The 13,736-nt window shown below is 41.4% G+C and overlaps 1 protein-coding gene across 2 annotated transcripts in view; it reads left to right on the forward strand.

The window, feature by feature from the left end:
- The first annotated feature begins 663 nt into the window (after positions 1-663).
- LOC126270526 (uncharacterized) overlaps positions 664-13,736 on the forward strand; it is a 54,093-nt gene continuing 41,020 nt past the window's right edge. The window contains exon 1 of one of the 2 annotated variants that reach the window (XM_049974076.1): positions 664-1,194. In XM_049974076.1, the coding sequence (XP_049830033.1) occupies positions 1,192-1,194 (3 nt within the window). In that variant the 5' untranslated portion in view covers positions 664-1,191. The remainder of the gene's footprint in view (positions 1,195-13,736) is intronic. The other variant, XM_049974077.1, reaches the window with a different exon arrangement.

A 13,736-nucleotide genomic window follows, 5' to 3' on the forward strand; every position in this document is an offset into this window, starting at 1 on the left:
AAACAAGTTCAAATCAACTGTGAAGGATTACTTGGCCGAACACTGCTTCTATACCGTCAGGGAATACCCAGAAAAATGAAACTGCCTCACCGATTAGCCTTTTTATAAAATGTGTAGAGTAAGAAAATATTGTATAATTTTCTTTTGTTGAAATGACGTCAGGAAAAAAAATCAACGAATGTGTATTGTAATTAATGAATGGTCCAATATCTTTTGCACACTATACAATTCTAGATTTAAAAAAACCCTGAATCCTTCTATACTGCCAGTTAACATTTCATTTATTGTTGATCCGACGCGACATTTCCCGTAGTTCAGCATAAAATAACATTGACTGACTGCTTTATACCTTCATAACACATCAAATCAAATTCATTTTGTTTGGGACAACTGAGGCAATACATAGTATGGGGAATATATAGGTCCAAAAGGATACATCTTTTTGTTCTCTTCTTGTACATAATTCTGTAGCCACATTCTCGACATCGAATTGGGTCGCGTGCTCTTATTTCATTTTCATGATGACATTCTGCAATTACAAAAGTAACAGTTTCAATGGAATGTTCAAAAGCCGAACATCACTCAAATTTCATGAAAGAAATCTTACCTCCACATGTGTATACCATCGGGATTTTAACTTGTTCCTTTGGCTGGTCCATGGCCACCTGCACAAAATGTCAGAAATCTTGATCCCAATAACCCTACTTACTGACGTTCACAGTGATACTCATAAACATTACACAAATTTTCTCATGCGGTTTCAACACTACACAATGTTCAGCTGTTCAGTACAACGGCCCGACTTCCTGCGTCTGGTACCAACAATCACATAACACAGAACAACCGCGTTCTACAAGAACGGACTTTCACTAGTTACTGCTCAGTCGCTTGAAAAATACCTTTAAGGCCTTCGAAAAATTTATCCACAATAAAATTAAATCAGCTGTTCACATACTAAACATTATTAGTCATGCAAATAAAATTAAGTATTGGCAGCCATGTACACTTGAGGCACATTCAAAGATTTTATAGAAAAACAATGCGATTGGCTGTTGGAATCGTTATCATAGGGCTGGAAATTCAAATCAAATCCTATACAAAAGCTTGCTTGTTCAGTGTGTTTTGTGTTGCTGTTGACCAGCTTTATCTTGACTTACACCGGATAAATGATAGAGTATTGCATTAGTGGGAATGGTAAGTACAACTAGAAACTATTCGCACTGAAAGTCTTTTTCACGATTTTAATGTTCTATGTAGTTGGCATGCGGGGGCGGATTGAGACTTTTTTTTTAAACGTCGGAGGAAAATCATAATTTTCTGGGTGTTCGAAAACCTTTACGCGTCCTTCACTGATGTTAAATGCATCTTGATTGTAATTTTCTGTCTCAAGGACTTCTGATACCGCTATGTGAGCATTTTGCTCGCAGACTGTTTACTACTGTTTTGGAACCGTTTATTTCGCTTTATGATTTTTTACTTTGTGAATACTATTGAAAAGGCTAAGAATACTGACATACATCCAAAATACATTTACCTGAGTGGCATTGTGCAATAATTTCTCAAGCGACAGTGGTGACCGTTGCCGTTAACTGTCAAACATTGTGGGAACTTCGTTTAGAGACGGTTTTACGCAGTGTTTTGTCTTCAGTGTTTATTGAGGGTATAATGAAAGGTTTGTAATGTACCGTTAACATTTTTTTTTTTTTACATATATTTGCTAATATTGCTTGCGATCAGCAGCATCTAAAATATAACGTGCCACATCATTTGCCAATGGCTCATACATATGTTGATACATTTTGTGAGATGCAAGATATTTTTTGTTTGTATTGATTTTTTGGCAGATTTTGTTTTTGTAGTGATTACTTTAGAGGTAGCATGTTTAACTGCTTGGGGGGAAGAGTTTAAAAGTAAAGGACATTAAAAGGTGAAATGCGTAGTTTGGACAATGTTGATACATGTCAATACATGAAATTGTGGATAACAAATGCTGCATCTTGTGTTCGAATATCTTCAGAATCTGTAAACTTTTACTTTCCACCCACCCTTGACCAAAAGACAAGTTAGGCACCACAACCTTTATTAAAAATAAAGTTAATACTAATAATATAAAGCTTCCAGTACTAAGCAACACTTGAATAATCAGCTGACATTAAAGCGGATGTGTGAAAATAATTGGTGTTAATGAGTGCTATGAAAGGAGCATAGAGGTTACTTACCGCGTGTTTATGTAAATTGGCGGGGGAGTGGGAGTGTGTCAGGAGGTGGCTGTGGCTGGTTTGAGATGGCATAGGAAGTGTGTCTGCATAGCTTTAGATGGAAAGAGGCATGTAAGAAAATCTGAAAATATTTTACTATAGGAGTATTTTTCCATTTGTTATGGAGAGGAGAATTCTGTCGAGTAACGAAAAATGTTGGTAGTGATGTGATTCAGAGAAGTGTTTGTCCTGCATTGTTCATATCTATCTATGAGAAAAAAGCAACGCATGGTGTAACTTGTGTGTGAAGCACAGAAGATGGCTGAAGTAAACTATCACAACTTTGTAAAACAGTTTCTAACTTTGCAGTGGAAAAAAAAGACATGGCCTTGTTTATGTTAATAAAATTACCACATTCAGTACAGTCTTGGTATTTGAAATATTGAGACAGGTATAGGGCATTTCTCCAGCACAGAAGGAATGTTCATAATACTGGAAAATATTTTAGCTACAACAAATTTCTGAAAATGTAAATGTGCAATGTATCCTCATATTGTTTAGTGGATTTGTGGAACAACTGTCTCTGCAAAATTAGATACTGAACAAAGTGGTTCTGTGTTGGAGAAATTTGACATTCAGAATTGGTGTTGAACTCCTTGTATAATCGTCCAGATTTAAGTTTTCCATGATTGCCTTAAATCGCTTCAGGCTGGTGTTATGGGTGTTTCTTATAAATAGGCCACTGCCTACTTCCGTCCATCCAGGGATCATCTTGCTGTGGTAAAGGATTTCACATTTGCATCTACATAAATACTTCACAAATCAACAGTTTTGTGCGTGGCAGAGGGTGCCTTGTACCACTCCTAGTTATTTCCACTCCTAATCATCTTGTGGTGCAGTTTTTCTTTCCTGTTCCACTCGCATATAGAGCAATGAAAATATGACTCTCTGTGTGCCTCCGAATGAGCCCCAATCTCTTTAATCTTATCTTCACGGTTCTTTCGTGAAACTGTACATTGGCAGCAGTAGAATCATTAGTCAGCCTCAAAAGCGAGTTCTCTAAACTTTCTCAGCAATGTTCCTCGAAAAGAATTTCACTTTCCCTCTGGTGATTCTTATTGCCATAATACTTCTGTGTTGCTCAGACCTAACAGTAACAAAACTAGCAGCCTGCCTCTGCATTGCTTCGGTGTCTTCCTTCAGTCAGACATAGTGCGGATCCCAAACACTCGAACAATACTCAACAATGGGTTGCACTAGTCCTATAAGCAGTCTCCTGTCAGATGAGCCACACTTTCAAAAAAATTCTCCCAAGAAATGGAAGTCGAATCATTCACCTTCCCTACCATAACCCTTTCATGCTCGTTCCATTTCATATTGCTTTGAAATGTTATGTGGCTGTGTCAAACTGCACACTTCTAATTCTGTACATTACAGGTTTCTCTTACTCGTTTGCATTGACTTACATTTTTTCTACGTTTACATATAGGCCTAGCTGCAGTTTATCACACCAAAGAAATTTTGCGTAAGTCATCTTGTGTCCTACAATCACTCAACAATACCTTCCCATGCACCACAGCATCATTAGCAAACATGGTAGACTGCTGCTTATCCTGTCTGCCAAATCCTTTATATAGTTAGTGAAAATAAATAGCTAAGAAATATAGATGCACTGAATATATAAATGTGCTTAAATTGGATAGCACAGATGTTCAGCTGTGGTCTTGTTGAAGGAACTATCCTTGAATTTGACTGAAGAAAACATAAACACCACTAATGGGGTAGATGTTACGCCTGTTCTGACTGGCTGACTGCTGCCTACAAGGCAGTAGGACTAAGTGATCTCTGATCATTGAAAATGTTATGAGCATGCTGCCAATCCCTCGAACCATTATTACCAGTAGATGAATTCTGACGATGCCACTGCTTCTTGATTCAAGCAGCTCGTGTTTTGGTCTCATAAAGGCTGAGTGGACCCTGTATCAGACCTTCCTATCTCAAGGGGAGGGGGAATCTGAAGAGGTACCGGGAATTGAATCCGGGTCCTTCCACACCATAGGCAATGACTAACAATTTGGATAACGAGGTGGAAAACATAAATTTGGGTGGCCGGACAGAGTAGGCTTCATTTCCTGAATATGGAGTCTTTGTCTTAACAACTGAACTGATCTATTCAGTGGGTACTAATTGTGCACTGTTCTTTGGTATATGTGCAGTTTTACTCATTGCTGCACATATCAAGGACTCGTGTTGGTGATAGCAGAACCATAAATTTGCTGCTTTATACCTTGCACTATCTCCAGTTCACATAGAAAACTGACTCCAGTCCACTCTGAAAACAAACTGCCGGTGTTAAACTCTCCACTCTTCTCCATGTCCTCCACTCAGTCCTCCTGAAAAACTGAGTCAACATTGCCCCATGATGGTGAGATGTTGAACTCTGAAGAATGAGAAGATACCACTTGTGAGACGGTGTTGCTATTATTTCATTATTAACCAATATTCGGAATTCTTTAAGTAATCTTTGATGTGTGGAATACACTGCTTATAAAGCATGTTTTAACAGCCTTTTTAAACAGATGTGTTTTAATAATCTTGTTCACTTCCTGTGGCAGTTTAATATAAAATGTTATTCCAGATAGAAAATACTGTTCAGAGATTTTTGTTTCTATATGATAAATTTAAGTCCAAACTTGCTATTGTTCCATGGTTGCATATAGAAATATTAATGAAATACTTAGTAACAGGTCGGTAGGTATGTACTCACTTGGTGCAGTAAGAATACAGTTTTTTAAATAATTGACTACAATGTGATTTTTGACTACTACTGGTATTTATTATTCTTGTGGTCTTTCACTGCAGTTCGAAAATTGTCTCCATGATTTGTGCCTTGATCCTCAGAAAAGAAGCCCATAGCTAAGAAATTAGTGTACATGAGGGGGTGTTCTTTCACGTGTTACATTTAATTTACTACATACTGTCCAATAGTAAACATCTGAGAGTTTCATTTGCTTTCTTTAATAGATATTCTGGAGTTTTATTACTAACTATGGTGTTGTTGTCATCAGCAAAGGGAACTTTTCGTCCATGTCTTACACTGTCTGGGAAATATATATTAAAAACAAAGATTCCAAGACTTACCAAGCGGGAAAGTGCCGGCAGACAGGCACAATGAACAGAACACACAAACACACACACACAGAATTACTAGCTTTCGCAACTGATGGTTGCTTCTTCAGGAAAGAGGGAAGGAGAGGGAAAGACGAAAGGATGTGGGTTTTAAGGGAGAGGGTAAGGAGTCATTCCAATCCCGGGAGCGGTAAGACTTCCCTTAGGGGGGAAAAAAGGACAGGTGTACACTCGCATGCACGCACGCACGATTGATATATAGGGTCTCTCACCTAAGAGTTGTTGGGCACATTTGCTCTGGCGTTTTTGTAGACATTTTCGGTTTTGTTTTTGCATTGTATAAATGGTGTCAGCCCAGATAAACAGTACTCATCATGTCTTTCATGCAATGGCCACTGTTGATAGAAAGTGTCAGTTCATTTCCCATTACAAATGCAATTATTTTTAAAGTGGAATTTTACCTGCCCATTTAATAGTGGTTGCAAATTAGTTTAGTGCAATATGTTTTATCAATATGTATTAACAGGGATAGTAAAACTCTAAGAATAAAAGTTACTCCAGTAGTGACCAATGCTCTGCCCTGTGCCGACTGCTCCCGCTAAGCATGCAGACCTGCTGAGTCGCTGCTGGATTTCTATTTATTCTTGTTTTATTGTCACTGTTAATACATATCGATAAAACAAATATCAGAGTAGACTAATCTGGGCTTGCTCTATTGAATGGGCATGTAAAATTCTGATTTAAAAATACATTTCTTTCTTTATTAATGGGGAAGAAATGCTTTCTGTTAACACGTGGTGTTGCATGAAAGAGGTTACAAGCAGTAATTGTTTGGGCTGACTCCAGCTACACAATGCAAAAAACAAAATTACAAATATCTGCTGAAACACCAGAGAAAATGCACCTGATGCCTCTTGGGAGAGACACCCAGTATAATAAAATCACTGGACCCAATGAACTACCATGAGAAACACATGTTTGTGTGTTTCTTGTCTGACAGTTGTTTTGCTGAAAATTTGCCATTAGCAGATGTATGAACACTCAACCTGTTTCCCAGGTAAGATTGAAACTTCTTGTTCACTGTTCCTCCTACACCTAGTGCTTCTAGCTTGTTTGGTATTTCATGGTCAACATTGTCAAAAACCTTGGACAAGTCAGAGTATACCTGTTAGTCATCTTCGTCCAAGAGTTTAAAGTACCACTTTCGCGAACTCTGCAATGGGACATATTGTAATTTTTCCCACTTCAGAAAGAAATCTGTGCTTCGTTAAAAAGGCTGTATTTATTGATGTAACTCATTAGTCGTCCTTAAAGATCGATTCCATTATCTTTGGAAATGCAAACAGTAGTAAAACTGGCCTCTAGTGTCCACTGTCCCTCCGCATTAACTTCATTTAGGAGGCCACACGAAGAGTGTTGGTGAGTCACCTCCTTGGTTTTCTTGATTCTCATTTACTGTCAGCTTCACCAGGATTTTTCTTCTGTGGACACTTCTCAGCTTGATACATGTAGGATGAAGGGACTGATGACCTCTTAGTTTGAGCCCCTTAACCCATCAGTCCAATCCTAGTGCATGCTTTAGATACTCTGAAAATGTACTTGAGTTAAAGGACTCATTTATTTAATTAATGGGCTTGTATGCAAACCTTGCAGAGCAGGGACTCAGATCTGATCTACAGCCGTTGGCTTGCTATGTTTTAATTTCTGTAGTGTCTTCCTGGCTTCAAGCTCTGTTGTGGGGGGGGGGGGGGGGGAATATCATCATTGTTCTTGTTGCAAAAGTCATTGTGTGTGCTACATTTGTTTTATGAAAATTTTGTGGCAACTTCTCCACAATAGCAGAGAAATATTCATTTACGAAGTTTGCTGTTTCCTGAGGATTTTCTATTACTCTACCATTATCTTTGATTTATGTCTGTTCCAGATTATTTTATGACATTCCACACACTTTGGGGTCAACTTAAGTTAGGAGTACCATCCTTCTGCTTTGACCCATGATGTAACTGTGTTGTGCAGGATCAGGGTGGTGTGTAATATTTGAAATGGGTTGTATTTATAGATTGTATGTTGGAGTATGCAGTGGTGCTACCTATTGTGGGCTGTTTTTCTGTATTGAGTGATACTAATGATTAATTGGACTCCTTAAGTACTGTTAGTGAGTACTGTTGGGGATTACATGTTACCCACAGTTAGTCATACAGCTACTTTTTAATTGTTGAGTATGTGAAGTGTTAAGTTTGTGGAGAAGGTATGGGACTGAGCAGGCATTTTATCATTTCAATAAGTCTAGGCTGGTGTTGACTGGCAGTTCGCAATTTTCACAAACACAACTTTTATTGATGTAAGTTCACAAAGTTGATGACTGAACATACAAACTAAAGATAACAATAACGAAAATTCTCATAATTGAGGCAAACAAAAGTTCTCTTCTAATTTTTCCACAAAGGTTCGTGGTAACAAACTCGCACACTAGTAACAGTCCAAATCCGAGACGAAGACATAATCTTCTGCAGTCGTAGTACACGAGGTTGGCATCTGGTGTGAACTGAACTTCCGACCTGGTCCTAGCCCCTAAATATCTGTCTCCAGCCAATCGTGTTTTGGCGTAGTGATACTTCCTGCAGGCCGTGGTTCGAGCTCCCCCTGCAGGAAGTAGTGCTCAGAATGTCTGTTTCCATTATCTTGTATGTAAATAGCCGGTGTTTACCATGGTACTTTTGTGTATGCCTTGGTCATAGACAACCCCCCTCCTCAGTGATGTTATATGGGTTCCTGGCACCCGGGGCTACCTTGGCTCTGGTATAACAGCTGGCGATTAGAGAGATTGTGCTGACGACATATTAATTTTGATGTTGTCAGATTTATTTGGTGGCTCACTTTGCTTGGTAAATATAATTTTAAGGTTTTATATTTTATTATACTATATATAGTATTTGTGTTAGTACATAACTCCGTGTTTCTCGTATATAAAAATTGGTATTAATGTAATTTTTGGTTGTGTTGTTAAAAATTACATTGGATAGTGATTGGTAGCCATTGAGTTGTTGTTGTTGTTGTTGTTGTTGTTGTTGTCCTTTACCTATAATGGTGAGTTGAGGTTTTCAGTATTAGTGAGTTTCGGCTTTGTGGTATTGTGGACTTAGTTTTGGCTACATAGGTCAAATGAAGTGTTAGATTCCAGACTGATAGTTGTGTGTGGTTTTGTAGTGTTGTGGACTTATTTCGATCTTTGTAACTAGAGTGAAATTTCCAGTGCTGGGTTTTGGATGTGTGGCTGGGTGCATGATATCGTGGATTTTGTTTGAACTGCATAGGTCAAGTGCTATTTTTTATAACTGGTTTTATTGTTTTCCTGAGGATTTACTTCGCTTGATTTTTGCATTAATGTTAGTTTTGTTACATCTTCAGTGTTGGGACTGTCATATATAATTTGTCCCCATCCAGAACTCCCTAATTCTTGAGATTGTCCTGCAAATTTCATGTCTGCAGTTAAAATTTTTTTGTTTGTCTTTACGTGTGTAATGTAGCCCACTCAACAAAGACCAATTAGGCTTAATAGGGGAATAAATCATTTAGTTGCAAATTCTTAATAAGTTAATAGCTGTTTTCCATCTCCTGCAATGTAGAAACCATTAGTATTAGAGTAGAAAGTAATATTTTTTGTAGACAACTTGATGTAGTTTAATTTTCTATTGGAAAATCTTTTCATTAGAATCTGTGGTTCTCAAGTTATGAAAGAAAAACATGGTGACCATCAGGTGCCAACCATCTACCCCCACATTCGTACCCCACTTTTTTAGTGGGTAGTTCATGATACTTTCTCTTAAAACGGTACAGAAATTTTTGGCTACATGATTTGTCTCCTGTAACTTTCCTTCATTTACTGTACGGATGAGTGATGTCATAAGCTTGAATAGGGGTGTCCATCTTGATGACTTCATGGGTAAAAGACGACGGGTGTAACAGTCTTTGGTTTAGCCCCACTTTGATTTTATTTTCTGCATTATATATTAAGTGTCTGGGAGCACTTTCTAATACACAGTTATCCATCTTTTTCCTCGAGTGGCTCATCCTTTTTTTTATTCTTGCAATCAGCCAGCCCAGCCCATCTGCCGTAGTATTTTAATACTCTCCACCCTTTTTGCTTTTAGCGCACATATTCCCCGTTTGGTTTGCTTCTTTCATTCAGTCTTTCAATGTGGTTCCCAGTTTCGCCCCTATGACAATATTGAATTTCTCTGTGCCCAATATCCAGCACGGTAGCGAACCTGTTGTGGTGGGGTAGTTATGTACCCAGTTGGTGGTAGCCCCCTGACAACATAGGGATCGCACTGCTGATGCCTGAGTTGTAAACTCCCCATGTATGCCAAGAAGTAGATGACTGTCTTCCTGGGGAATCAGGACTCCCAGCAGTGGTCACCATGCCAGGTGGCCTTTGCTGTGGCTGGGTGGCACCTTTGGGAAGAGCCACTGATTGAAGTGGGTGGCATCAGGGCGGAGACTCACAATGAAGCGGACTGTCATCTCTTGCTGGTGACTGTACAGCGCCAGCAGTCTCTAAGAAGGGCAAGATAGAATGCGTTGCTGACAGATGCGACCCTAAATCGTTTCCCTTCCTTGCTACACCATGGGATGAAGGTAGAGTTACAGAAAGAAGAAATACGTATTTGCATCGGTATTTAGTCTGTAGCCAAATGTACGGCAACTCCTTTCTACCTAGGAAGCCTCGGTTTGTTGTTTATCATCTTGAGGATAAGTTTGGGGAGGTGACAGCACTGTCAGAAATGAGAAGTGGTGCAGTCTTGATTCAGACAGCATCCCCCAGCCCAATCCCGGGTGTTATTTGCTTATGACTGGCTGGGTGATATTCCTGTTTCCATCGCTCCCCATAAAAGCCTCAACATGTTCCAGGGGATTATTTTCCATCGTGGCCTCCTCTTGCAGTCTGATGATGAGCTCCGCGCCAATCTAGAGTTGTGGAGTGTTCATTTCATCTGGTGTGTTTACTGGGGACCCAAACACAAGGGTTGCTACCGGTACCTTTGTCTTGGCCTTTTAGGGTGATTCATTGCCTGAAAAAGGTCAAGGTGATGGCTTATCACTGTGACATTAAACCATATGTCCCTCCCTCTATGCAGTACTTAGTGTTGGAAATTCAGGCACATGTCTTCCCGGTGCACTTCCAGCACCACATGTAGACTGTAGACAGCCACTGCATCCAGGTCCTCCATGTACACCTCCTTCCACTTGTATCAACTGTGGAGAGCAGCACTCCCCCTGCTCGCCAGACTGCACAGTACTACAAAAGGAGCGGAGAATCGTGGAGTAAAAGACCCTGGACTGGGTGACTTACCAAGAGGCTAAACATAAATTTGAAAGTTTACACGTTCTTTGGTTGGCGTCCACGTTTGCTGCAGCTACATTACCATTGCTGTCACAAGTACGTCGTACCACACTCTGTGCCACCAATAGTGGGCCATCTGGGCCTCTAGAATACATATGCCCCTTAGGTGGTAAGGGGAAAATATCCTTCCATTGCTCCCAAAGTACTTACTTCAGGAACAAGCCGCCCCCCCCCTCCCCCCCCCCGCCTCCTTTAGCTCTTATCATATGGAAGGGGTGGGACCCTCTTTCCCAAGGTCTCCACTAATGCCACAGCAGACACTTGCCATTGCCTAAAGGAGCCAAAAGCTGCTGGATGAAGAGCTTCACGGTCTTACTTTGTGTCTGAAGCTACTGCAGAGAAGTCCTCCCGGCAAGCCCCTAAAGAGAAGTGAGGGGGCAAGCAATCAAAGAAGTTTGCTAAGAAAAAGGAGCCTCCGGTGGCCCCAACACCACCACTTCCTACCAATTCTGCACCTGCGGCTGAGGTGGAGATCTCGGCATCCCCTGAGGATTTGGATCTCACTGATGTGTCACCCGCAATAGGAATGGATACAAATACTCAATTGGTGTTAGCAGGTGACCCTGAGGTGCAAACTGCCTCCTTGTGTGCTCCATGCCTTCCTAGCCTCTTGATAACGTCATCCTAAAGTGGAATTGCTGCAGGTTTTTCCACCACCTGGCTCAGCTACGGCAACTGTTAAGCTTTACCCATGCTTTCGTCAGTGCCCTCCTGGAAACCTGGTTCCCAACACTGCGGACCCCTGCCTTCGGCGGCTGTCAGGATAAGGATGGTGCGGGAAACAACTGCCTCTGTAATGTATACCTTCCTCCAGATGGTGTCGACTTTCCTGTATCAACTCCACCTGTGTTTCTTAAATAATGGTGCACCTACACAATTTCAGTGTTGCTCATGGCACTTACTTGGCCATTGATTTATCCCTTTGCAGCCCAGGACTTCTCCCATCTGTCCACTGGACAGCCCATGATGACTTGTGTAGTAGTTACCACTTTCCCATCTTCCTGTCACTCCCCAGTGCCATCCCCCAGATGCTTACCAAGATGGCTTTAAACAAGGCAGACTGGGAAGCTTTCACCTCTGTCACCATTGAATCTCCCCCCACATGGCACCATTGATGTGGTAGTTAAGTGGGTCACTAGAACCATCTTCGCTGTGGTGGAAAACATGATCCATTGTTCTTCAGGGTGCCCCCCAGTGAAAGTTAGTTCCTTGGTGGTCGCTGGAAATCACTGAGGCCATTAAAGAGCGTTTGTGAACTCTACAGTGACAAAAGCAGCACCCTTCCATAGAACATCTAATAGCTTTTTTAAATGGCTTTGTGCCTGTGTCCACCAGCTAATAAAAAATTGAAACAGGAGTATTGGGAGATGTACGTTTTGACCGTTCGGTTCCATATGTCACTTTGGCAAGTCTGGGTGATTATCAGACATGTTTGTGGGTACCAGACCCTGACAGGTGTCACTGGCATTAACATCCACAGCGTGTTACCTACCGACGCAAATGCAACTGCTGAGCACTATGCTCGAGGATCTGCGTCGGAGAATTATTCCCGAGCATTTGACACCCTTAAATGGTGGATGGATAGGAAAGCCCTCTCACTCACTCAACATCACAGTGAACCCTATAGTGCTCCATTTACAGTATGGGAGCTCCTCAGTCCTTTCACATTGCCCTGACACAGTTCTGGGGCCAGATCAGATCCACAGTCAGATGATCAGACATCTCTCGTCAGACTACAAGCAACATCTCCATGTCATCTTCAACCGGATCTGGTTCAAAGGCGTATATACATTGCAGTGGCGAGAGAGCACCATTATTCCAGTGCTCAAACCTGGCAAATACCCATCAGCCTCACCGATGTTCTTTATAAGCTGTTAGAACGTATGCTAAGTCTGTGGTTGTGCTGGGCCCTGGAGTGACGTGGTCTACTGGCTCCATGCCAGGGTGGTTTCTACGAGGGTCACTCTATCACTGACCATCTAATTTCCCTCAAGTCTGCCATCCAAACAGCCTTTCCCAGATGCCAACACCTGGTTTCAATCTTTTTTGATGTATGAAAAGGTAGAGACACGACCTGGTGACATCATATCCTAGCCACTTTATATGAGTGAGGTCTCCAGGTCCTTCTCTAGATTTTTATCCAAGATTTCCTATCCGTGTCAAAGTTGGTGCCTCCCATAGTCCCCCCACCCCCCCCCCCCTCCCCCTATCTCCCCCGGATGCAGGAGAATTGGGTCCCGCAGCGCTCTGTATGGGGTGCATCACTATTTTTAGTGGCCATTAATGGTCTAGCAGAAGCTGTCGGGCCATCTGTCTTACCTTCTATGTATGAAGACGACTTCTGCATTTCTTACTATGATTTAATTGGTTTCTTCCATCTTTACACCTTCGGCCTGCTGATCTTCCATTTGTTGAAATAAGAAATTCCTGGGGCTCCTCCTTGATAGGAAACTTTCCTTGTCCTTCCACATACTTGGCTGCCTGCTGTACGAGGTCCTTCAATGTCCTACATGTCCTCGGTACTTCCTGGGAGCAGGATCGGACTGCCCTGCTCTGTCTGTACAGGTCTCTTGTCCGTTCAAAACTACCTATGGGTGTTTTGTTTCTGCATGTTCATCCATATTAAGCCATATCAATACAATCCACCATCATGCATCCGTTTGGCCATTGGTGCTTTTTACACTAGCCTGGTTGAGAGTGTATGTTGCAGCTCCTGAACTACCACTGTCATACAATCATGATTTTTCTCCCCAGCTGTAACATATGCTGTTTGTCTGCCATGCCTGGACACCAATCCTATGCTGCCTCCTTCAATAAGTCCTTTGGTCACCACTTTGGGGTGTGTCCCTGTTCTGTTACCCCTTGACCTCTCTTTGTGCTCTTGCTCTGGCAGCTTAAATTCATGTTACCTGTCACTTTCACAATGGATGTGAACCTTTCATCACCTTGTCTTTGTCCCCCCCAGGGGGTCCACAACTCTTCCGTGGATACATGCGTAGCAAGCA

Source organism: Schistocerca gregaria, chromosome 1, assembly GCF_023897955.1.
Source record: "Schistocerca gregaria isolate iqSchGreg1 chromosome 1, iqSchGreg1.2, whole genome shotgun sequence".
Classification (NCBI taxonomy): domain Eukaryota; kingdom Metazoa; phylum Arthropoda; class Insecta; order Orthoptera; family Acrididae; genus Schistocerca; species Schistocerca gregaria.